Source organism: Tribolium castaneum, chromosome 1 (assembly GCF_031307605.1).
Source record: "Tribolium castaneum strain GA2 chromosome 1, icTriCast1.1, whole genome shotgun sequence".
Lineage (NCBI taxonomy): Eukaryota > Metazoa > Arthropoda > Insecta > Coleoptera > Tenebrionidae > Tribolium > Tribolium castaneum.
Genome location: NC_087394.1, coordinates 5618373 through 5642740, shown reverse-complemented (window position 1 = coordinate 5642740; position 24368 = coordinate 5618373). Strand labels below are relative to the sequence as shown.

At 30.6% G+C, this 24368-nt stretch overlaps 1 protein-coding gene across 4 annotated transcripts in view; it reads right to left on the bottom strand.

Moving 5' to 3' along the window:
* Abl (Abl tyrosine kinase) overlaps positions 1-24368 on the bottom strand; it is a 68290-nt gene that overhangs the window by 7839 nt on the left and 36083 nt on the right. For 2 of the 4 annotated variants that reach the window (XM_015978580.2, XM_015978583.2), the window contains 7 exons: positions 23398-24339; positions 18631-18951; positions 18440-18574; positions 13683-13806; positions 13502-13593; positions 7842-8074; positions 6935-7790 (listed from right to left, as the gene is read on the bottom strand). In XM_015978580.2, coding sequence (XP_015834066.1) covers positions 6935-7790; positions 7842-8074; positions 13502-13593; positions 13683-13806; positions 18440-18574; positions 18631-18951; positions 23398-24339 — 2703 coding nt within the window. The remainder of the gene's footprint in view (positions 1-6934; positions 7791-7841; positions 8075-13501; positions 13594-13682; positions 13807-18439; positions 18575-18630; positions 18952-23397; positions 24340-24368) is intronic. The other 2 variants (XM_064359229.1, XM_015978581.2) reach the window with 2 other exon arrangements.

Here is a 24368-nt window from a genome sequence, read left to right as displayed (position 1 = left end):
CACTGCAGCAAATTACAGGAAATTTCTAAAGAAGAAATTCTACAGTTTAAAAATATTTCAAAATCACGAGCTAAAGACAGTTAATAAGACTAAAAAACTATCAATTAAAAAAAATTCTATAGTACAAGTAGTAACAAAGAAAAGCAAGAAGAAAGAAGAAATTTTCGAGTTTAGAGCTATTTTATTAGAGATGGAGGTATAAAAATTAGTAAAAGAAAAAGAATTTTAAAATTTAAAGAGATTTCAAGAGAGATCGTCAAACACTTTCGAGCTGCTCAAGAAAGACTGAAAAACCAGCTTAAAATATCTCCTGTACTTGTAGGAAATCATAGAAAATTTATTTATATAGAAAAAAAAAAAATTTTTTAGAGATATTTCAAAAGTCTTCTGAAATATCGAGCAGCAAAAGATGGTCAAAAAGGCAGAAGAATTTTTTTAAGAAAGAATTTCTACAGTTAGTAAAGGTTTTTCAAAATAGCGAGCTGCAAAGATGGTTAAAGACACAAAACATTAAACAGAAATCTACATTCAATGCCAAAGAAAAAAATTCTTGGATTTATACTTCAGGCGGGATTTTCTATATCAGTGAAGATTTTTCAAAATAATTGCAAAAAACTTAGTTACAGAAATCCAAATAACTAGGCGGAATTATCGGCGTATTTTTTTTATAGGAGCAACAAATAATAAGTGTTTTGTAAAGAAAAAATACTCCTATCAATAATATTTTAGTAGGAAGTTCTCACAATATCGCGCTGCGAAAAAACAGTTAAAAAAACAATAGCCTAAAATTCCAGCTTAAAGTAGTTTCTATTCCTCCAAAAAAGCATAGAAGAGACTGTAGAAAAAAAAAATGCAGAAATACTAACTTAAAGAATATCTCCATCAAAGTTCAGCAGAGAAAATGGTCTAAAGAAAAAGTTCTCAAGTTTAAAAAAAAATCAACAGAGAATTCTCAAAATATCGAGCTATGAAAGACAGTCGAAGAAACTAAAAAATTGTACTGGACTTTTTAGAAGAAAGCACAAACGATTTCCAAGGAAGAAATTGTCAAATTTAAACACACTTCAGAAATATCAGTTGACTGAGGAAGAAGCTAACCCAAAAATCAACTTTAAAGATTATCTGCACTGCAGCAAATTACAGGAAATTTCTAAAGAAGAAATTCTACAGTTTAAAAATATTTCAAAATCACGAGCTAAAGACAGTTAATAAGACTAAAAAACTATCAATTAAAAAAAATTCTATAGTACAAGTAGTAACAAAGAAAAGCAAGAAGAAAGAAGAAATTTTCGAGTTTAGAGCTATTTTATTAGAGATGGAGGTATAAAAATTAGTAAAAGAAAAAGAATTTTAAAATTTAAAGAGATTTCAAGAGAGATCATCAAAAAATTTCGAACTGCTCAAGAAAGACTGAAAAACCAGCTTAAAATGTCTCCTGTAAATGTAGGAAATCATAGAAAATTTATTTATATAGAAAAAAATTCAAATTTTTTAGAGATATTTCAAGAAGGTCTTCTGAAATATCGAACAGCAAAAGATGGTCAAAAAGACACAAGAATTTTTTTAAGAAAGAATTTCTACAATTAGTAAAGGTTTTTCAAAATAACGAGCTGCAAAGATGGTTAAAGACACAAAACATTGAACAGAAATCTACATTCAAAAGAAAGCAGAAGAAATGTCAAAGAACAAAATTCTCGAATTTATACTTCAGGCGGGATTTCTCAAAAGATCAAGGTACTGTAAAAAACTATCCTGAAACACTAGCTTAAAGGTTGTTCTATTCGTGTATAAAAGCATAGAAAATTTCTAAAAAAGGAATTCTATAATTAAAAATATATCTCAAACTGCCCAAGACAATTAAAAAAGAAACAATGTCGTAAAACATCAAGGAAGAAAACTCGGATTTTTTAAATATCTAGCAGGAGAAGATATTCGAAGAAACTAAAATATTACACTGCGAAATAGTTTAAACAATTTTCGAAACTTCAAAGAAAACAAAAAAGAATTCTAACGACATCAACGGAGATTTTTCAAAAATATCCAGAATTTCCAAAGGAAAACAGAAAAAATTCTAAGGCAAAAAAATATTTCAGTCGAGATTTTTCAAGTATCCGATCGAAGAGAGTGAATTTTCCTCACAAACTAACAGAAACAAAAATACACCCCCGCTCGTGTAAAATATAATCCTAGTGTTTTAATTTTAAAGAAATTTCCCCCGTAAATATGACGACTTCACTTCACTTAACTTTTTGTCGATTTATTTCTGGACAATTTCTTGCGGCCCGAGATAAGACTATTAGCTTACGTATTCTTAGTTAGTCTTTTGTGCGCGTCCGAATCGTGCAGTTCGGTTTCTGTGTTTTCGTTTAAATTTACTTATTAAAGTGATGTTCGGGTTGTTTAAATAAAGGCGAGTTAGATTGTGACAGCGAGGTACCAAAAGGTAGGAAACACTCATATTATTTCAAATTGGCGTTTATTAGCAAAAAATGCAACCCTAATCGCCCAAAACAGAATTTTGGTGTAGGACATTGCATGCTATTTAATTTAACAATTCTTCAGTCGTAAATAAATGACAAATAAACTTTTGGCCGATTTATTTCGGAACATATTTTTTGCAGCTTGAGATAAAGATAAAAAAATTGTTGCCTAACCTGATCTCAGTTTTTATCGCATTCAAATTGCGTTTCGATTTATTGAATAGTGAAACTTGAAATTATCTCGTTATGGTAGCAAAAAGCGCACATTTGATGGGCAATTTTGTAAGTGCGTGTAACCAAAATTACAAGCATTTTTTTTTTCATTGCAAGCGAAAATAATTGTTAATTTGAATTGTTAAGTTACTTCGTAATCTGTAATCTATTAAAAAATCGCTGGGCTAATGGGGTGCCATTAAAATATTTTTTTTAATAACTCAAAAAAACTAAAAGAGTTATACAGAGTGTCTCACCTAAGACTTTCGAGCTTAATGTCTCAGTTATTTCACATTTGTCAACGGATTGTTATGATTTATGAATTATGAAATTTAAAATTTTAGTTTTGCAAAAATAACTGGTCCCGCCCAGCTCCCGTCTTCTGTAGCTCACTTATTATTTATGTTGGAGTATTTATACTCTAGGACACATTTCCGGAAAATATTTTTGATTATACAGAGTAGCCCAAAAAAGTATGACGTCATAATAGCAATTTTTTTTCTTCTAAAAAAATAAAAACCAAAAAAATCTGTTTTACAACTTTAGTTTTATTAAAAATTAATAAAAAATAGAAACGGTGCTTTCTTGATAACATTATTAGTACGTACGTCTAACAGACTTATTAATTAAGTTTGATTGATTTGAATTACTACGGGGTGTTTACAATTTATTTTCAAACTTCTTAAACTTTAGAGCCTTGTTTCAAATGGCAACCCCTGTACATTTTTATATCATTCGATGCAGAATTAAAAAAGAAACATTTTTTCTCCTTACAATCCTAACGTAAATCCTAGTACATTCGGAGTTATTTGTAAAAAACCTTAACCATGCTCGATTTTTAATTAGTCCTTTGTCATTGACAGAATGAGTTTTTAGCAATCAACTCGTAATGTGTTAGGATTTGCAAAAAGGTTGGAACCACTCTCGACTTCTATTCATTAAATTTGTCATAAAAATACTTGATAAAACAAGTTTTAACAATAACTCGGAATTTGGTAAGATTTACGTTAGAATTGTAATAATTTCTAATTCCCCATCGAACGGTATAAAAATAAACAGGGGTTGTCATTTAAAATAAGCAAAATAAAAGGCTCCAAAGTTTAAAAAGTTTAAAAGTCAAATGTAAACCCCCTGTAGTAATTCAGGTCAATCAAACTTAATTAATAAGTCTCTGACTTTGTTCAACATGTACCTATTAATCATGTCATTAAAAAATGTAGCTTCTGGTTTTTATTAAGTTTTAAAGCTAAAGGTGTAAAAGCGTTTTTTTTTTACTTTTTTAAGTAATTCCTAAATCCACTTGAAAAAAAAAAAACAAAAAAATAATAGCATGCCATTAAAAAAATGATTTTGACGTCATACTTTTTTGGGACAATCTGTATACAGGGTGACAGAGCGGTGTGTAATCGGTCGATAACTTTTTTGCTATTTGAAATATGACCATTCTGTTTTTATTATCCGATAGAGCGACTTAAAGTCCACAAACTAAAAATATTTTTATTATGCACAAGGTGTTGTATACAGGGTGGTGCATCAAAGTTATATTTTTTTAAATGGAACACCCTATATATTTTGCATAATTAGATTGTACGCACAAAAATATTGTAACTTTATATAAATTATTATAGGGGTATCTCTTTTCGTTTCGGAATTATTCAACTTTTCGTTATAAAAAATACCAATTTTTGAAAAATCACTGCAAAGTCGCTTATGAATATTTTCCGATAAATTTGCAACAGAAAAATTCAGAATATCTTTTATTTTTAGCAAATAGACGACTTTTAGTTAAAGCACGAAGATAATATACAGGGTGTGCCAAAACGCAAAAAGTTGAATAACTCATTTTTTTCAAATGGAACACCCTGTATTTTATTAAATGTATCGATATAATTTTTGATAAGCTTTCTAACGGTATAGGGCTTGCTTAGCAAATTTAAAATGTTTTTCGAGATTTTTCAAAAAATTATATTTTAATACAAGACAATTTGTTAGCCTAGAATCTGATAATCAAATGGTAATTAATTTTTTGACTAATGTGACTAATTACACAAGTAATCTAATTATTACTTGTTACATAAAAGAATTTCACTCATCAAGAATTATTAATAAAATAAATAAAAAATATATTTGTTATTTTTTTTGAACACTTTAAAAAATATTGTAAATTTGCTATAAAAACCATTAAAAAAAATCCATTAAAAAAATATAATTTTGGTTCACCAGCCTGTATACAACACCCTGTGTACAATAAAAATATTTTTAGTTTATGGATTTTAAGTCGATCTATAAGATAACAAAACAGAATCGCAATATTTTAAATAATAAAAAAGTTATAGACCGATTACGCACCCCTGGGTCAGCCTGTACAGTTTATTATAAGATTTATTCAAAACATCTATATTAAATCATCTCTATTAATATTTTACTAAACAAGACTGTAATTCAGTTTTCAATGTTTGAGACTAAGACGGAAATGCAGCATCTAAAAACGACTCTGAAGACTTCTGTGACCCCCATGTCCCCCCCCTTTCTACAGTAATGAAGTGTTGGACCCCATAAATTCAGTTTATTATCAGATTTTCAAGTCACAAGACATTTTCTTTTAAAGCACATTTTGTTAAACGATTGTTTCTTTCCTGCCCTATAACTAGCTTATGGTTAGTCCCACAAAAAAATGCATTTAACTATTTTGTAGGAAATTTTATCAGTTTTAATTTTGGTAAGAAGAAAAAAATTGATAGGACGAACAGTTTCCGAGATATAAGCAAAAAAAAACAAAAAAAGACTGCTTTAACCCCCTCCCCCTCGACGAGCTCGCCTCAGGGACCCAAGTGTAAAGAAAGCTTTAAAAAAAACTCCATCTCTCTAGTAATTTTTTCCACCGATTTTTCTAATTTGACTGGGCTATTAATTTTCCAAACAATATTTTAAACAAACTGTAGAAGAACTGTAAAAGACTGGGTTGAAATAAAAACCGATCCACTAATAAAAATCACTTGGCTTTCTTTTTTTTTTCTCTTTTCAAACTTTCACGATATTACAACTTTGACTCACCAAGATCGGGAAAACTCGGAGGCGGCGGCAACCGTTCCAACGGCGACCCAACCGCCGGCACATCCGAATCAATACAGAAATACAGAAAGAAATACAAATTTATGACGGACGGGACAAAAAAACTCGTGTGTGAAAATAGCTCTAAAAAATTTTTTGAGACAGGTTTTAATTATTAAAGACTTTAAATATATTAAAATTAAATAGTGGAAATTAAGAATTCTTGATTTTTTTTAAAAACGTAAGAAATAAAAACAACATATTATGTTTGCGATTACGGACGGGGAAACAAAAATTATAAAGGTAAAAAAATGATATTAAAGCCGCACTTTTAAAATTTGAAACACGAGCCAAAGAAAAAGAATACAGAAAAAAATACAGAAACACAGAAAGAAATTCAAATTTACGACGGACGGGACAAAAAAATCTTGTGTGTGAAAATAGGTCTAAAAAATTTATTGAGACAGGTTTACATTATTAAAGACTTTAAAAATATAAAAATTAAACAGTGGAAATGAAAAATTCTTGGGTTTGTTTAAAAACGTAAGAAATAAGAACAACATATTATGTTTGCGATAACGGACCGGACATCAAATATTATAAAGGTAAAAAAAGTAATATTAAAGCCACACTTTTAAAATTTGAAATACGAGCCAAAAAAAAGAATACAGAAGAAAATAATAAAGAATAAAGAAAAAAATACAGAAATACAGAAACAAATACAAATTTATGACGGACGGAACAAAAAAACTCGTGTGTGAAAATAGCTCTAAAAAAATTATTGAGACAGGTTTTAATTATTAGACTTTAAAAATATTAAAATTAGAAGTGGAAATTAAAAATTCTTAGCTTTATTTAAAAACGTAAGAAATTAGAACAACATATTATGTTTGCGATAACGGACCGGACATCAAAAATTATAAAGGTAAAAAAATAATATTAAAGCCGCACTTTTAAAATTTGAAATACTCGGGGACTCAAGTGTAAAGAAAGCTTTAAAAAAACTCCATTCTCTAGTAATTTTTTCCACCGATTTTTCTAATTTGACTGGGCTATTAATTTTCCAAACAATATTTTAAACAAACTGTAGAAGAACTGTAAAAGACTGGGTTGAAATAAAAACCGATCCACTAATAAAAATCACTTGACTTTCTTTTTTTTTCTCTTCAAACTTTCACGATATTACTCACCAAGATCGGGAAAACTCGGAGGCGGCGGCAACGGTTCCAACGGCGACCCAACCGCCGGCACATCCGAATCAATACTCATCGGACTCTTTCCATCTTGACTCGGACTCGTTAAACTAAGACTAGTTCGTTGAGGACTCTTCTCCTTCCCATCCTCCTTATTATCTTTAAAGCTATTGCAACTGTCAGTCGACGGCTCTCTCTTCTTCAAACTCACACCAAACCTCGAACTCGCCTCCTCCACCGAAGGCTGCAGCGTACAAACATCACTATTCTCATTACTCAACTCCTCACTCCTCCCGACTGTTCTCTTCGTCGTAAGCGGCGAAATCGGAATCACTTTCTTCCTCAAATCGGCCATCACGACACCATCGGGCACATCAATCGGCCCGTCGAATTCTTCAGGCGGTGGCGGCAAATCGGTGGGAGGCGGCGGAAACTCCAGGTCGGCCAACGTCGGTTGCACGGACCTGGAGGGACTGCCGCCCCGGAAAGTGTTGTTTTGAGCCGCCCGGAAAGTCCGGAGACTGCTCCGGACGTCTCCGGTGTTGTTCCGCGAGATGTTCCGGGTGCGGGATAACTTCGAGGACGTGGGGGAGCTTGGAGGATGGGTTGCGTGGAAAGTGGTGACACCTCCGGAAGAGTTGCTCCGGATCATTTGGGGTTGGGTCCGAATGTTGGTCCGTGGTGATAGAGACCTGGGGGTGGTTTCCGTCGGTTCGGGTGTGTCTTCATTGGTTGACATTCCGCTCTGTTTTAAAGATTCAAGATATGCGCCGATTCGGGCGCCTTTCGGAAGAGTGCCATAACGACTGATTGCTTTTCGCACGTTTTGGACTTCGAGAGCCGCCACTTGGACCTAAAACACAGTTAAATGATTTGGAAATTATTTCATTGGGGGCTGGCGTACAGCAGGGGTTACGTCTTTTGTCTTAGTCTTTTTCCCTCTCTGTTCCAAGCCCCTGTTGCCCATAATGGGGGCTCGTTTGAATGAACCGGTGGTGCAACCTAGGTTGCTTACGGATGAGACTTCCGGGTAGGAGTGGGCACCGGAATCGTCCGTGTCGGGGGTTTGGTCTTGGAGGTCGCTTTCGCTGTCGCCTTTTGTGCTGGCGGTTAGGTTTTGGAGTTCACGGGTTAAACCTGGATCGAAAAAAGATTGTGAATGCATCACAAGAAAATAAAATAATTGTAGAAATTGATTAATAAATGACAGTTTTGACAATGATTGAAAACAAGCCCCCTAGAAAAAGCTTCTTTGATGGATAGTTTTTAAAATAGTATAAAAAATATGAATTTTCAAAATTATTATTTCTTTTGAATTCGTGACTTCTCTTGGCTATAAATTTGTCGTTAGGATTCTCTGTAACACAGAATTATTTTCTTATATAGAAACTTTCAATTTGTGCTCAATTTCACCCGAAAAAATGCAAATGCGCTGTTCCCATTTTCTACTAAGAACTGAGATGGGCTATAATTTCATTGATTAGTGTTATCAACCTTTCAGTATTTAGCCATTCCATTTTAACGGACAATTTGCACTATTTTTAGATTTTATTTTCAGTTTTTACGAACAGTATCAGTAGAAGTGATTTTTTTTCTTTTGAGGAACTTAGTACCAGCACAGGTACCAGTCAAATTTTTTGCAATCTACAATTAGAGCTACACTTTTAAAACTTGAAATACGAGCCCAAAAAAAGAATACAGAAAAAATAATAAAGATTAAAGAAAAAAAACAGAAACACAGAAAGAAATACAAATTTATAACGGACGGGACAAAAAAATCTTGTATGTGAAAATAGCTCTAAAAAATTTGTTGAAACAGGTTTTAATTATTAAAGACTTTAAAAATATTAAAATTAAACAGTGGAAATTAAAGATTCTTGGTTTTGTTTAAAGTCGTAAGAAAATTATAAAAATAAAAAAGTAATATTAGAGCCACACTTCTAAAATTTGAAATACGAGCCCAAAAGAAAATAATACAGAAAAAAATAATAAAGAATAAAGAAAAAAATACAGAAAGAAATACAAATTTATGACGGACGGGACAAAAAAATCTTGTGTGTGAAAATAGCTCTAAAAAATTTATTGAGACAAGTTTTAATTATTAAAGACTTTAAAAATATTAAAATTAAACAGTGGAAATTAAAAATTATTGGTTATGTTTAAAAACGTAAGAAATTAGAACAACATATTATGTTTGCGATAACGGACCGGACATCAAAAATTATAAAGGTAAAAAAATAATATTAAATACACACTTTTAAAATTTAAAATACGAGCTCAAAAAAAGAATACAGAAAAAAATAATGAAGAATGAAGAAAAAAAAATACAGAAATACAGAAAGAAGTACAAATTTATGACGGACGAGACAAAAAAATCTTGTATGTGAAAATAGCTCTAAAAAATTTGTTGAGACAGGTTTTCATTATTAAAGTCTTTAAAAATATTAAAATTAAACAGTGGAAATTAAAGATTCTTGGTTTTGTTTAAAGTCGTAAGAAAATTATAAAAATAAAAAAGTAATATTAGAGCCACACTTCTAAAATTTGAAATACGAGCCCAAAAGAAAATAATACAGAAAAAAATAATAAAGAATAAAGAAAAAAATACAGAAAGAAATACAAATTTATGACGGACGGGACAAAAAAATCTTGTGTGTGAAAATAGCTCTAAAAAATTTATTGAGACAAGTTTTAATTATTAAAGACTTTAAAAATATTAAAATTAAACAGTGGAAATTAAAAATTATTGGTTATGTTTAAAAACGTAAGAAATTAGAACAACATATTATGTTTGCGATAACGGACCGGACATCAAAAATTATAAAGGTAAAAAAATAATATTAAAACCGCACTTTTAAAATTTGAAATACGTGCCAAAAAAAAAGAATACAGAAAAAAATACAGAAATACAAATTTATGACGGACGGTACAAAAAAATTTTGTGTGTGAAAATAGCTCTAAAAAATTTATTGAGACAGGTTTTAATTATTAAAGTCTTTAAAAATATTAAAATTAAACAGTGGAAATTAAAAATTATTGGTTTTGTTTAAAAGCGTAAGAAATTAGAACAACATATTATGTTTGCGATAACGGATCGGACATCAAAAAGTATAAAGGTACAAAAAATCATATTAAAGCCACACTTTTAAAATTTGAAATACGAGCCAAAAAAAGAATACAGAAAAAAATAAAGAATAAAGAAAAAAATACAGAAATACAGAAAGAAATATAAATTTAGGACGGACGGGACAAAAAAACTCGTGTGTGAAAATAGCTCTAAAAATTTATTGAGACAGGTTTTAATTATTAAAGACAGTGATTATTGATTATCTTCTCTCAAAAACTCTTAAATAGAAACCGAATCGTGTATTTAGAAAAAACTTAACATTACTAAAATCATTTTGAAATTTCAGGGTCAGGTTGCATTTTACCTAGATTGGCTGTACTGTGACTTTTGTGACAGTTCAACTTGAAATAATTTTTGTATTCGATTGTATCATAAAATTTCTCGGTATGTTAAAAACCATGGTTACTAGGTAGCGGTCTTTTTCGTCCAAAATCGAAAAAATATTTCGACAGCAAAATTTTTTACTTCGATTATTATTTTCCTTGATATGCCCTTACATAAACTTCTTTTAATTTTTGCGGAAGCAACTCTACCACAACTTAATCATTTTTTTATTTAATTTTGTAGTATGTAAAGTTCTTGCAATAAAAAATTATGTAGGTATAATTTACGGACGAAAAACTGCTGCTCGTCCAAAAGATGTCGTTTTTCGTCCTTATAACATAAAACACTATTACTTACTTTGTTTTTTTTTCAGGTAAGCCTGTCCACAACATAATATAACTTTCGGCACCTTTCGGCAAGGTAAATAACACTATGCACTTTTTAAAAGTCCGTTAAATTTATGGTTAAGGAATTTTGATTTTTGAATTTCGGTCAAGCTAAAGAGAAATTGGTATTATTTTAAAGAAGTTGTAACAGCTGGAGAAAATATCTGCTTTGCAGGATAGACATTAACTCTTTTTCTCAAATTTCTTGTAATTCGTAAAACGTTTTTGAAGTATTTTACAGTCATGTCACGTTGAAGAAAAACATTTCTATCGTTTTTTATTAAATGACAATGCCGAAAAATCGTTTAAGATTTGGACAATTCGTGAAATATAATTCTGAAGCTTTCTATTACAAAAAATCTCTAGAAAAAGTCTTGTAAGTTTGATGATTATCCCTGAATTCTGGTAACAGTGAATCCGCAATATGTTACCGGTTTTAAGACCTTCATTAGTAACTTCAAGAAGTCGATGAAAATTGATTTGTAATAATTATTGAATCATTTCTAGCAGTATTTTCGTCATTTCGACCGAATATTTAGAAAAACTTCTAAATTAGAGCGTTTTTATTGCCATTATTAGCGAATACAATTTTTCACAAGAACTTAAATTTTATCTCAAAAATAACCAATATTTAATTTGTTAAAAAGTCGTGAGATGACACTTCGCTACGGAAAACAATTTGAAATTGCACGAATTCTAAAAAATGTTTGACGCGACAAAACAGTATATTTTACTTACTTTCCAATTCAGTGAAAAATCTTTTGCAAAAAAATCTTATACGTCATTTTATTATCAAATATTGTCTGTCCATTCTGTCGATACGAGAATTCCATATTTAACGAAATTCTTCTTGTTTATCTTCTGTTAAATTAAGAATTTGGAAGTTTTTTTTGGGACGTAATAGATAAACAATTCCTTTTTTATTACATAATTAATTTACAAAATTAATTATTTAATTAATTCTATATTTAATAGCATGTTAAACCACTGTGTACATACTTATTTTTATTAATACGACCCAGTGATATGGAAATTACGTAAGCATGCAAAATTTCAGCTAGTTCGCAAAGATCGATATTGAAAAATACTCTGTCGCTTTTTAGAATATTTTGTTTCGCTTTTTAGTTTAAAAGTTGTCAGATGCTCTTTGGCTGAGAATAGATAGAAATATAAACATAAGCTCATTAATTTATAAGATATCACAATTTCTTTTACTTTCTTTCATTTTATTATGTTAATACCTGCAGTAATTAATTAATTTTTATGGAAAAATTTTTCAGATTCGGAATTCTCGGTTCGGTTATTTACTAAATTTCCCACATAATTTTAAGCCCCGTAAACTAGTTATCATAATATAATTTTATTAACTAGGTAATTCAAAATTTTACAATATTAATCTTTTTCCGGAAACCGAAATTTACAACATCGTGTTGTGATTTCCGAATTACAAACCACTTGATGTTTGATAAAACTGGATTAATTGATTTCAGTCCACTTGAAAGCGAATTTTTCGAGTTCATTAAAAAAATAACCGCAATCATTTCGGAAAGATTTTATATTTGGGCAATATTTCACAGATTTATCGATGTTTTAAAAATTTGAAAATATTTTTGCAGGTACATCAGATTTTATTAATTTTGATCAGTTTCGCTACATCTGTTTATAACAGAAACTTGCTTAAAAGAAAATACAAAATACTGTTTTAGAGAAAATCTGTAAAGATGTAATTTTTTAAATTTTTATTTTATTGTATTCCGAATACAGACCACTAATATGCTAATAACAATAACATCCAAATAAAACTGAAAAAAAAGGATTTTAAAAACCGAACAATTAAACATTTTTCCGAATTTTCAAAATATTGGAGTCTTAAACGTTTTTCGCTTTGTTTATCTTCAATATTAGTGAATTGCTAAGTCATTATTTGGCTCCTACAATTTCAAAATTTTGCAATTTTTTGTTTTCCGCTACAACTGTTTATAACAGAAACTTGCTTAAAAGAAAATACAAAATACTGTTTTAGAGAAAATCTGTAAAGATGTGATTTTTTTTTAGTTTTTATTTTATTGTATTCTGAATACAGAACACTAAATATGCTAATAACAATAATGTCCAAATAAAACTGAAAAAAAAAGATTTTAAAAACAGAACAATTAAACATTTTTCCGAATTTTCAAAATATTGGAGTCTTAAACGTTTTTCGCTTTTGTTTATCTTCAATATTAGTGAATTGCTAAGTCATTATTTGGCTCCTACAATTTCAAAATTTTGCAATTTTTTGTTTTTCGCTACAACTGTTTATAACAAAAACTTGCTTAAACGAAAATACAAAATACTGTTTTAGAGAATATCTGTAAAGATGTAATTTTTTAAATTTTTATTTTATTGTATTCCGAATACAGACCACTAAATATGCTAATAACAATAATGTCCAAATGAAACTGAAAAAAAAGAATTTTAAAAACTAAAAGTTTTTCGAACAATTGAACATTTTTCCGAATTTTCAAATTATTGTAGGCTTAAACGTTTTTCGCTTTGTTTATCTTCAATATTAGTCATTATTTAGCTTCTACAATTTCAAAATTTTGCAATTTTTGCATGAATCGCACCAAATGCTATTTTTTGTACTCTTAAGGCACACAGAGATTCGAAAAAGCGCCCAAAACTCACAGTGATCGATTGCATAGTTAATATTTCAAAAATGGGTCAAAAAAATATTTCCAATACCGTTTAAATCAGATCCATCGTCCCCCGCATTGTCTCCTTGTCCCTGATCGTCAAAGGTGCTATCCCGGAACGAACTGCAAGAAGACAGCAAGCTGCAAACGAATTAAATCACCACACAATTTGTTAGGGTTAGTATGTGCATTCGAAAAGTAAATACAGGTGCGACATGCAAACAAATTACCTTGTACGTTTTGGCGGAGCTGGTGCTTGTTTACCCCTCTTGTTGGTGGTGCGTCGCATTTGAACCAAATTGTTTTTAGAACCGCCCGTAAATGTTGACAATTTTGATGTTACGCTCATGTTATCTATAAAAACAAACTCATTATTACCATGCTCACTACATGAATACTTAATCAGACCGGAAAATATAAACCGAGCGTTGTGTTATATTATAATTAACTAGTTTCACTTTTTATTCGAATATTTTGGTAATGATCCACTGAATTCGAACACAAACACATTTAATATTTATTTATAAAATAATGTGCTAACGAAAGCGACTGACAATCGATACTGTTTAAAGCACGAACGAACGATAGCAAGTTTAATAACATTTTTTCGTTGATCGCCAACTCTGATTCGAATGAAAAATTTTGAAATTAATACGAAATCAGAACCAATTTTGCCAGTTGTCATTAAATAAGTTACTGTGAATTAAATGCGCAAAAAACAGTGGAAATTCGGTAATAATCAGTTGTGGATGATTCAAAAAGGATAAAGTGAAATCTATATTTTTTTGTTTAAAAAAATATTTTTTTAACTTTTTAAAACTATAGATTACAACAGTTTGGTTTCGGAAATCCATAAAAAAATATTATTTATTTTTTGACAAATAGTTTAAAGGTTATCTCTAATGAACGAGCAGTGTATTATCTGTCCTTTACAGTAAAAATTTGCAAATTTTTAGTAAAGCAAGCAAAATTCTAGTAAAAATAAAAAATGTCTATTGGAATAAAAGTAATGTTTACTGCAATGCTCCTAAATTTGTAGTTGCGATTAATCAGAAATAACATGTTCGGATGGCTTATCCTCATAAGTTTCAGTGGCTGAAATTTTTTATGGAAGTTGCCAGATCATTTTATTTAATAAAATTATAACAATCACAACTGGTCATAATCTTATCAATTACAATTATTATAACTTAGCATTTTTTGTGATTTATCACAGTTACTTCTTTGTTAAAAAAATTTGCAATTACAAATTCTTTACTATTTTTGTTGAGTTAATTTATGTAAAAGTTGATCGAGGTCCTGTGAGTTTCTCTTAAGTTTACGATTAAGTGCAGGCAAAAAGGCATATTATTACATAAATATTATTAGAATTTTTATACATATTTTTACAATAATAATAATAATTATAAACACAAAGATTATTATGGATATACGGAATCTTAATGTTTGGAAATAAGTGATTTACCTATATATCGTTAAATGTTGAAAAAAATTAAAGAAATATTTATCATTATAAAAAGCCGTTGGCTAAACGACTGCTGGCAGTACTCTTAGTTTATACTAAAAAAAATTAAGATTGAATAGTTATGTTTTGAGATCTCAACTTTTTTTTTTGCTGTTAGAAAAATAAAAGTTCAGTTACTTTTACAATTATTAATACTATAAATGTTTCAAGTACGAGCAAAAAATAAATTTCGGGCACTTTTGGCGGTTTATTGTTAAAAGAATAGGGAATTACACAGGTTTTTATTAACGAAATGTCAAAAATGTCCGAAATTTTTTGCTTGCCACCGTATTAATTAAAAAAAAAGGGACAATAACTATAAGTTACTCCTTAATTGTGGAAACTTTGCAATTACAAATTCTTTATTTGGGAGGTTTATGAGGTATAATAACATGTTTTGTTGCTTCACTGTCTTTTAATTTAAAAAAATATAAGGAATAAGTTTATACCGATAAAAAAATTCTACAAAAAAATTGAAAAAAATGTGTACCTAGATGCGGTATTTATAAAAATAAAATATATTAGTAAAATAAGCACGCAAATTATGGACACACTGATTCTGATTGTCCCAAAATTAATAAATGGGGCATTTTACGAAAAGCGGATAACAACAAAAATTTGACTTCTTGAAATTCGGTTATATTTTGGATAATTGTTCTCCTGGAAAGCATGATTGTAAATACATAATGATTTTTTTGTATGACACTTATTTGTAAAGATATTGACTTCTAAAATTTTGACGAAATTTTTGGAAGCTTTTATTCAAAAAACTGATGCATACCAAAATATTTAAAATAGTGCTTTATTTAGAAAATTCTCTGTTCTTTCTGATTCTGAAATCAGATTTGGAATTTGAAATTTTTTTCGTGTAGAAACCGGAAGTGAAGTTTCAAATCCGAATTTTAGTAACTTGGACCATTTTTTTTTAATTTATTTTTATTTTAAAAAATAGCTTGTAATATCTAGATTTTACACCATAAGTCGCAAAATGGTATCTCTATCCCTTTAGGAGATACAATACTTAATGTACGTGATCGGCCGGTTTGAGCAAGAAATTACGCTCTTTTGAGTACATTAAGTACTATATCTCCTAAACGAAAAGAGATCCCATTTTGCGACTTATAGTGTAAATTCTATTTACTTTAAGCTATTTTTTAAAATAAAAATAATTTTGAAAAAAATGGTCCAAGTTACTAAAATTCGGATTTGAAACCTCACTTTCGGTTTTCAATAGGGAAAAAATTTCAAATTTCAAATTTGATTTTAGAGTTAAAAAGAACAGTGAATTTTGTGTATAAAACACCATTTTAAATATTTTGTTAAATATTGTTTAATATTTACGAAAACATTATGCTTAATATTTGGTCAATTTTTAGAAGTCAATAACTTTTTAAATAAGTCTAAATAATTCTAGCGAGAAGAGCGTAATTTCATACTTCATTTTTTGTAAAGTTTACTCCAATGGAGCTTTTTGATATGAATGACGAAAGGAGAAAATTAAACTCAAAATCAACTGCACAATTTTATTCCCAAAAGTCTTATCTTTTTTAACTTTTTTCCACGTTTTCCCGTTTTTTCTATCTAGCAATTTTCATGTTTACATCAATTACAAGGCAGACGGTTGTTTCGAAAGCGTTTTGCCATCTTATGTAAGTCTGCGATCAAACTTGTAAGATTAACTTTAAATTTTATTGCCCCCTTTCGTCATTCTTCAATTTTTGTAATATTTCTACATTTTACTCAAAGCAATAGGTAAAGCGACCGACCACAGGGATAAACTTTCATTACCGTCACAATTGTGACTTTATGATAGCTGTTAATCACTTTCCAAGTTACGCTGTACCATTTTATTTTTCAAAACGTTTACCAAGTTTTTGCTCCACGTCGTACCAGAGCTGGGTCGCGTCTTAAATTTACGGTTAGCCTTTAGTTAGAGTTATCTTTCGGTTATATAACGTTTTATAACCGCAATACACAAATCTAACCATTGATTATGTTAGACTCAGCTTATATAACGGTTAACTAACCATGGTTATGTTTAGCGTCTGTAACCATGGTTATATTACGGTTAGATAACCGTTATGTTTCTTAAGCAATATGGCCCAAGCTAGATTTAGGTTATATATCAGTGTTCTAACCATGGTTATGTCTAGCGTATACAGCAAAGGTTATGTGACGGTTATATAACTGCCATGTATGTAATACAATATAGCGTATGCTAGATTTAGTTTATATATCGTGATCTAAGCATGGTTATGTTGCAGTTATGTTTAATATTTGCCAGCATTTTATAATAATAATTACAAAACAAAATAAGTGATCTAAGAAATTTTCGGTTATATGGTTGAAAATTATCTAGTTTGTTGGTCGTAAAATGCATTCAACAGTGATTTTTGCTTTTTCTTTACTTCTACGTGTTGCAACCACGTGAATCGTCATCTATATTTATTGTTTATCATGTAAGTAGAGTACAATTTGAATTTATTCTTAACTGAAAGCTGAAAAAGCTTTCCTAAATGTATTTTAGTTTTGACCACAAAAAAAAATGAATTTGTCAAAACCAAAGAAAATTATTCTAAGAATGAATGTTTTCTCACTTTCTACCTGCTGACCCTTTAATACTTCAATGTCAAGCTGGGTTCGGAGAATTTGTCTAAAGTTGAGGAAACAATGAAGAAAACAGTGAACAATACGTTTTTGAAAATAGTAATACTTTAGTTCCTGATAACTGTAATTTGTTAACAGTTTGACAAACTCTTGTTCTTTGGAGGAAAAAGATAACACTGACTACGTTAGAAGTATTGCTGAAAGATGACATTGCACCTTTCCTATTATTCCTACAGCATCTTCGGTCTTAACATAAGTAGTTCTATGTTAGTTCTGGTCATCGAACATTTTCTTGCAGAAGTCATTCCTAAAAATTCTTTTGGAATTTTTCAACAAGGAATCAAGAAAACACTGAACAATATTTGCTGTCCACTCCAAAGAGGCTGGATAGAAGCACCAATTTATTTATTCTAAATATTTAAAATTTTAGATTGTATTAAAATCTACTGAGTTTTTTTAAATAAACTTTAGGCAAAAATTATATAAAGGCAATACAATGGTTAGATCACTAAGCATAATCGAAATATAAGCGAAATGTAAAGGAAATTATATAACCGAAATATAACCACGCGTAGATAAATGTTAGATAAAGAAGTTAACAAACAGTTTACTTATAAAAGCGTCACATTTGGGAATTGGCGGTTATATTGGAAGGTTTTATCTCGGTTATAAGTACGGGTCGCCAGGAGCCACAAAAAATTTTCCTCAACATACCGTTTTAGTTACAATTATCTAATTATAAATTTAAATGATAGCGTGATATTTTAATCGAGAAATATTGAATTTTCTCCATTAGCTTTAATTTTCGGCAAAACAGCAACCTTTTCATGTTTTTGTGTTCACACTTAATTAACTCTAACCCCGAAAACCTCTCACCTGCCGCCGATTGATCGGTGACTCCGACCAGTCCATGAATATTCCCCGTGCTCCCCGAATGCGATTTTTTATAAGACATATGTGGCGTCCCTAAAGGCATCGCACTTTCATTTCCTTGCAACTGTTTCTCGACCTCTGCAAACACACAGGAAAATAACCAAAAATTGACTCTTTCTTTCGCACAAACCCACCTTCGGTGATGCTCGATTCCTGAAACATGTTTTCAAGCGAATTGTGTATTTCCTTGAATGTAGGCCGATCTTTGGTGTGCCATTGCCAACACTGTCGCATCAATTCGTAAATTTTTGGAGGGCATCCGGGTGGACATTCCATCCTGTACCCTTTCTCCAGCATGTGGTAGACGTCGGTTAAATCTACTCCAGGGTATGGGGACATTCCGTACGTTGCAATTTCCCATAATAAAATCCCGAAAGCCCAAACGTCCGATTTCGTCGAGAATTTATTGTAAGCGAGGCCTTCGGGAGCGGTCCATTTGATGGGGAATTTGGCACCTGGGTGATTAGCGGTTAAGTTTAACTTGACTTTTCGATAAATCAGAGAAAAGCAAAGGGAAAAATATAAAAATATAAGGGTTATATACAGCATGCTCAAAAACTGGCGCACCAATTCAATGGTGTGTGGTAGAGAACTGATTACATATAAAGGTAAAAATAGTAAAAAAATTCTTTGTATTAAAGTTATTGATAAATAACGGATTTTAGATAAATAATATGTGGCAACGTTGTCTAACAGTCATGATCGCAATAGAATTTGAGTGACAATAAAAGTAAATTATTTTTGAAACGGTTTCCTAGGAAATAATTCCCAGTGTTGGCACATCTAGACATTGTGATTTTTTGGATAAATTTTAATTTTTTTAAATTAAAAAAACTGCTAAAATCTGATAGTAAATCTTAAAATAATTATTCATCGTTTTGTTACCGGAACGATTACCTGGTATGAAACATAAAAACATAAAAAAATAATGAAAACTAAAGAAGTTAACACAATAAGTTTGTAGCTCCAGATTTTTTAAAATATAACATTAGGAATTTTTTCAAGATTTTTCCCGTGATCTACACATGCTTCTCAATAACGTACCACTGAGTTGGTGCGCCAGTTTTTGAGCACCCTGTATTATACTCCTAAATAATTTCCTGGTATTATTTTTCATATTCATGGTGCTAGTTTAATTAAAAGATGACTAGTTATTTAAATCAAGAAAAGTTGAACATTATTTTAATCTACGGGGAGTGTCAAAAAATAGTACTTTTTCTAAAATTAATAAATAACAGTGTCTCTTGGCATTAACTTTTGTACGAGTTGTCATGGTAACGGATAAGTCATTTGCACCACAATGGACACAAAGAAAATGAAACTGCAATAATAATTTTCGTTATCATATCTAGTTGTTTTATCTAAAATAATCTATTTTGTTTTGTCATGTTGTAATATATTATAAAAAATATTATATGGTGCAAAAAAATTTCATCATGAGTCATGTTATCATAAACGTAAATTGATGATTCAACGCAAGAGGTTTTTTTTCAATTTATTTAGAAATGGTTTATTATACATAAAAAAAGTTACAAGAGGGCGCATACTAAACTAACACACCCGGTATAACAGTATTTCGAATTAGTAACTTTTGTTTTTGATAACTACATAACATTAGGTAACCAAAGAAAAAAATGCAATCAAGCAGAAACTAACAAACATTTATTCAGACGCAATAAATAAAGATATAAATAAAAATAACCAATACATAAAACATAAAAAAACAATATTAAAAACAAATACATCTTACAATTAGAAATCTGATTTTAATCAACGTACTGATTATTTAATTTTAAGGCTTCTTCTGAACAGGAAAAATTGAACTTTAATTGTAATATTTTTCCTCAATCCATGCAATATCTTCTACTTTTGACCATGTAAATTATCTACCGCTTCTTTTATACTTTTTTTAAATAATATGTGATTTTAAATTTCCAAAATTAATATTATAATAAAGCTTTCGTCTGTAGTATTTTTAATAGAAGACTTACGAAATAATTCCAGATTATTTTTTAGTTTTCAGTGTTTGTTTTGTTTATTGTAATTTCAGAGTACATACGCTCTCTGGTGTCAGCTACAATAAAATTTAAACAAGCGTTCTTGGGATTTTATAAAATTAAATAGATTTATATTCTCGTTTATAGTTGAAAATGTGCCTTCTACACATTTTTTTGGGAGCAACTAGGAAAAAAAAGAGGTACTTATTGTAGAGATAGATAATATTTCGATCACTTAAATCGATTTCCGATGTTATAAGGAACCACCTCGTTTTAATCTGCTTAAATTTGATTCTTCCAAAAGTCATTATAGCATGTATTTTATCACACACAATGTTGCTCAAATCTCAAAAAATTAGTGTATACATCGAAAAAAAAATGCAAAAACTCTACATCCTCAAAAATTATCGCATTGACGTTATTTCTAAGTCTGAAACTAGGCGTTTCAGTTGAGTGTTTTAAGGTTTTTTTTTAATTTCATCCTTTTCTGAAGTAAAAGTGTTAAAAAATTAAATTAACTAACAAATGGAGGTGACAATTCTTTAAAAATATTCCGTATTTAACAAAACTCTTTTAGTTTTTCTTCTGTTGAATTAAGAAATTTTGAAGTTTTTAAATGGCACGTAATAGACAAACAATTTCCTTTTTTATTCCATAATTAATATACAAAATTTAACGATTGTTTTCTATTGAAATAACCTTATACATTTAATAAAACGTTAAACCACTGTATAAATACGTATTTTTACTAATACGACCCAGTATCATGGAAATTACGTAAGCATGCAAAATTTCAGCTAGTTCGAAAAAATTGATATTGCAACTTTTAGATGTTAATATCTTTGTTCCTGTGGAAGTGGATTGGTTTAACTCTTAATAACCCCCAACCACTGCGATTTTTTAAAACTAGTTTTAAAATCTAGTTATCCATGACAGTTTCGCCAGCAGTGAAACGAATTGCGTAAATAACTTAAGATTCGCTTTATCTGTCAATATGTCTAAAATGTTCACCGCAGAACATAAAAATAGCTATTTACACTCGAATGCGGTAAGTCACATTTTACAGCGCGACAACTTTGTTTGAGGCACGAGCCTGAAAGGCGAGTGCCTTATTAGTTGAAGCGCTGTAAAATGACTTAACGCATGAGATTTGTATAAAACTTTTTGGCCGACAAGCTTTTAATATTATTCTTTATAAAATATTATGCATAGAATCAATGACATTTGTGGTTCCCAAACGTATGTATAGGTGGCGCTGTTCCGGGGGGATTTATATTTTCACTAATTAAATATACACCATGGTCGATTGAATTAAATAATTATAGGTAACAAGTATTTCGTTATACGAACTTAATTATGGTAAGCACGGTTTGTATCTTAAACATGTCTAATCGTCCAGTGTTTTGTGGTTACTTTACCTAATTGTTTGCTACCAGTTTACAGCATCGTGTTTAAAGGTCAAGTTACCTTTCATGAATGGGCAACTGTCATTCACGTTTTACAGTACTGGAGGCCAAAAAATATGTTGGAATCTTATTTCTGTAATGGACAACTGTCATGGATAACAAGATCAAAATTTTAGAAAATCGCATGGTAGAATTTTTTATATAATTTTTAAAATTTTTAGATATTGATAAATATTTATAACTACAGTTTACAACGTTTTTAACCAATAGATGAAACCAATTTGTATTGGTTGAATAACTAGCCCTAAGTTTGATACTGAAGTCAAAAAAATTAGGACGCCAAGTTTTTTAAATATTCATTCAGTATTTAGCAATTTTTGCAACAATAAAAATATTACAGACTGCTACTTCTTTTGTACTATTAGGGTCAGTTTATCTTAATGTAGACTAGTAGTAAACGGATAACACATTTTTATTCAAAAAACCTTAATAGTTTTCCTTACAAGACTTTAAATCTTGATGGAAACATTCACCATGTTCATCGCTTAAGCTTCCCAGGGTTTGTTAGGATAATTTAAACACAAACATAGAAAAAGTGATATGGGCTTAATTTTCATTAACCTGATGATATTTTAAAACAAACAAAATATTTAACAATTTGTTAATCATGTCAATAATGAATGTAAAGACACCACAAAAAAGCTCGATTCAAAACTTTTGAAAAATTAATTGGTTGTTTTTGCACTAATTAGTGGCAGTTTCTTTATTGTAACCAACAGTAATCGGCTAACATATTTTTATCTCAATTGTCATAAGACTATATCTTGATGAAAACATTTGATTTCTTAAGTTTCCCAGGTTTTATTAGGAGAATTGTACCACAAACAAACAAAAGTTGTTTGGGCTTAATATACATTCACTTAATGATATTTTAAAGCAAATAAAATGTTTAATAATTAGTTTAGTACAGAATGCCAAACTAGACACCAGAAAAAAAATTTCAAAACTTTTAGTGAATACAGGGTGCTCAAAAACTGGCGCACCAACTCAGTGGTACGTTATTGAAAAGCAAATGCATATTACGAGAAGAATGTTGAAAGAATTCCTAAAGTCATATTTTAAAAAATCTGGAGCTACAAACTTATTGTGTTAACTTTTTTAGTTTTCATTATTTTTTATGTTTTTATGTTTCATACCAGGTAATCGTTCCGTATCAAAACGAAGAATAATTATTTTTAAATTTACTATCACATTTTAGCAGTTTTTTTAATTTAAAAAAATTAAAATTCATCAAAAATATCACAATATGTAGATGTGCCAACACTTGGAATTATTTCCTATATATAATTATTAATACTATAGAACATTATTTAAACTACTTTAGGGAACTTATTAGGGAAATTACGTATGCATGCAAAATTTCAGTTAGGATGAAACTCTCTTAAATTTGACGCAGACAGGCAACAAACCAAGCTAAAGCTTTCAAAAAAAACCTTACCTGCGTGAGCTGTGTAAGTGTCGTCGCGCATCAACCGCGCCAATCCAAAATCAGCCACTTTGACCAAATGGTTCTCCCCGACAAGACAATTCCGAGCCGCCAAGTCCCGATGAATAAAATTCCTACTTTCAAGATAACTCATCCCGCTTGCGATTTGTGTAGCGATGTACATAAGAACCACGGCGTTAATTTGCTCCTTGTTTCCATTCCGGAGATAATCCAGAAGGTTTCCTTTACTCATAAATTCCGTAATGATATAGAACGGGGGTTCCCGCGTACAAACACCCATCAACTGGACCAGATTCGGGTGTTTCATCTCTTTCATAATCGCCGCTTCTTCCAGAAAATCCTTCAAAGCCATGGTGTCCTCTTTGAGCGTTTTCACCGCCACTGTCATGTTGTACCTCTTCCAGACCGCCTCATACACATCCCCATACTGCCCGCCTCCCAGTTTATGCCTCATCACGATATCAGTCCGATTAATTTCCCATTCGTCCGGCTCTGGACTCAGTGGAAACACCGTCGGTTTGTTGTGTTTGGGCGCGGGATACAACAGCTGTGTTATTAGTCCGTCGGCTAGCATCGAATGGTGATGCACCAGTTCCGCCAATGTATTGAATTTGCTCTCAGCTGTGACGAAAACTTTACCCTCTGCGTCCTCGTTGATGCGGTAGTGGTAGACGCGGCCCTCGTACCGCAAGGATATGCTCCTTTGGCCGGGACTGCTCTCCGATTCGCGCACCAAAAAACTTCCGTTTATTCCCGAACTGAGCAGATATTCGGCGGCGTTTCGCGAGATCGGCCCGTGGTACCAGGAATGCTTCTCGAGGGAGTTTACCGGAGTGACGTAGTTTGACGGTACCCAACCGATTTGGTTCGATGTCGAGTGGGCCTCGCACCATTCGCCGCTTTTGTTGTAACTCAAGATGCGCACTTGTTCGCCTGAAAAAAAGCAATTTTTTGCATTCATT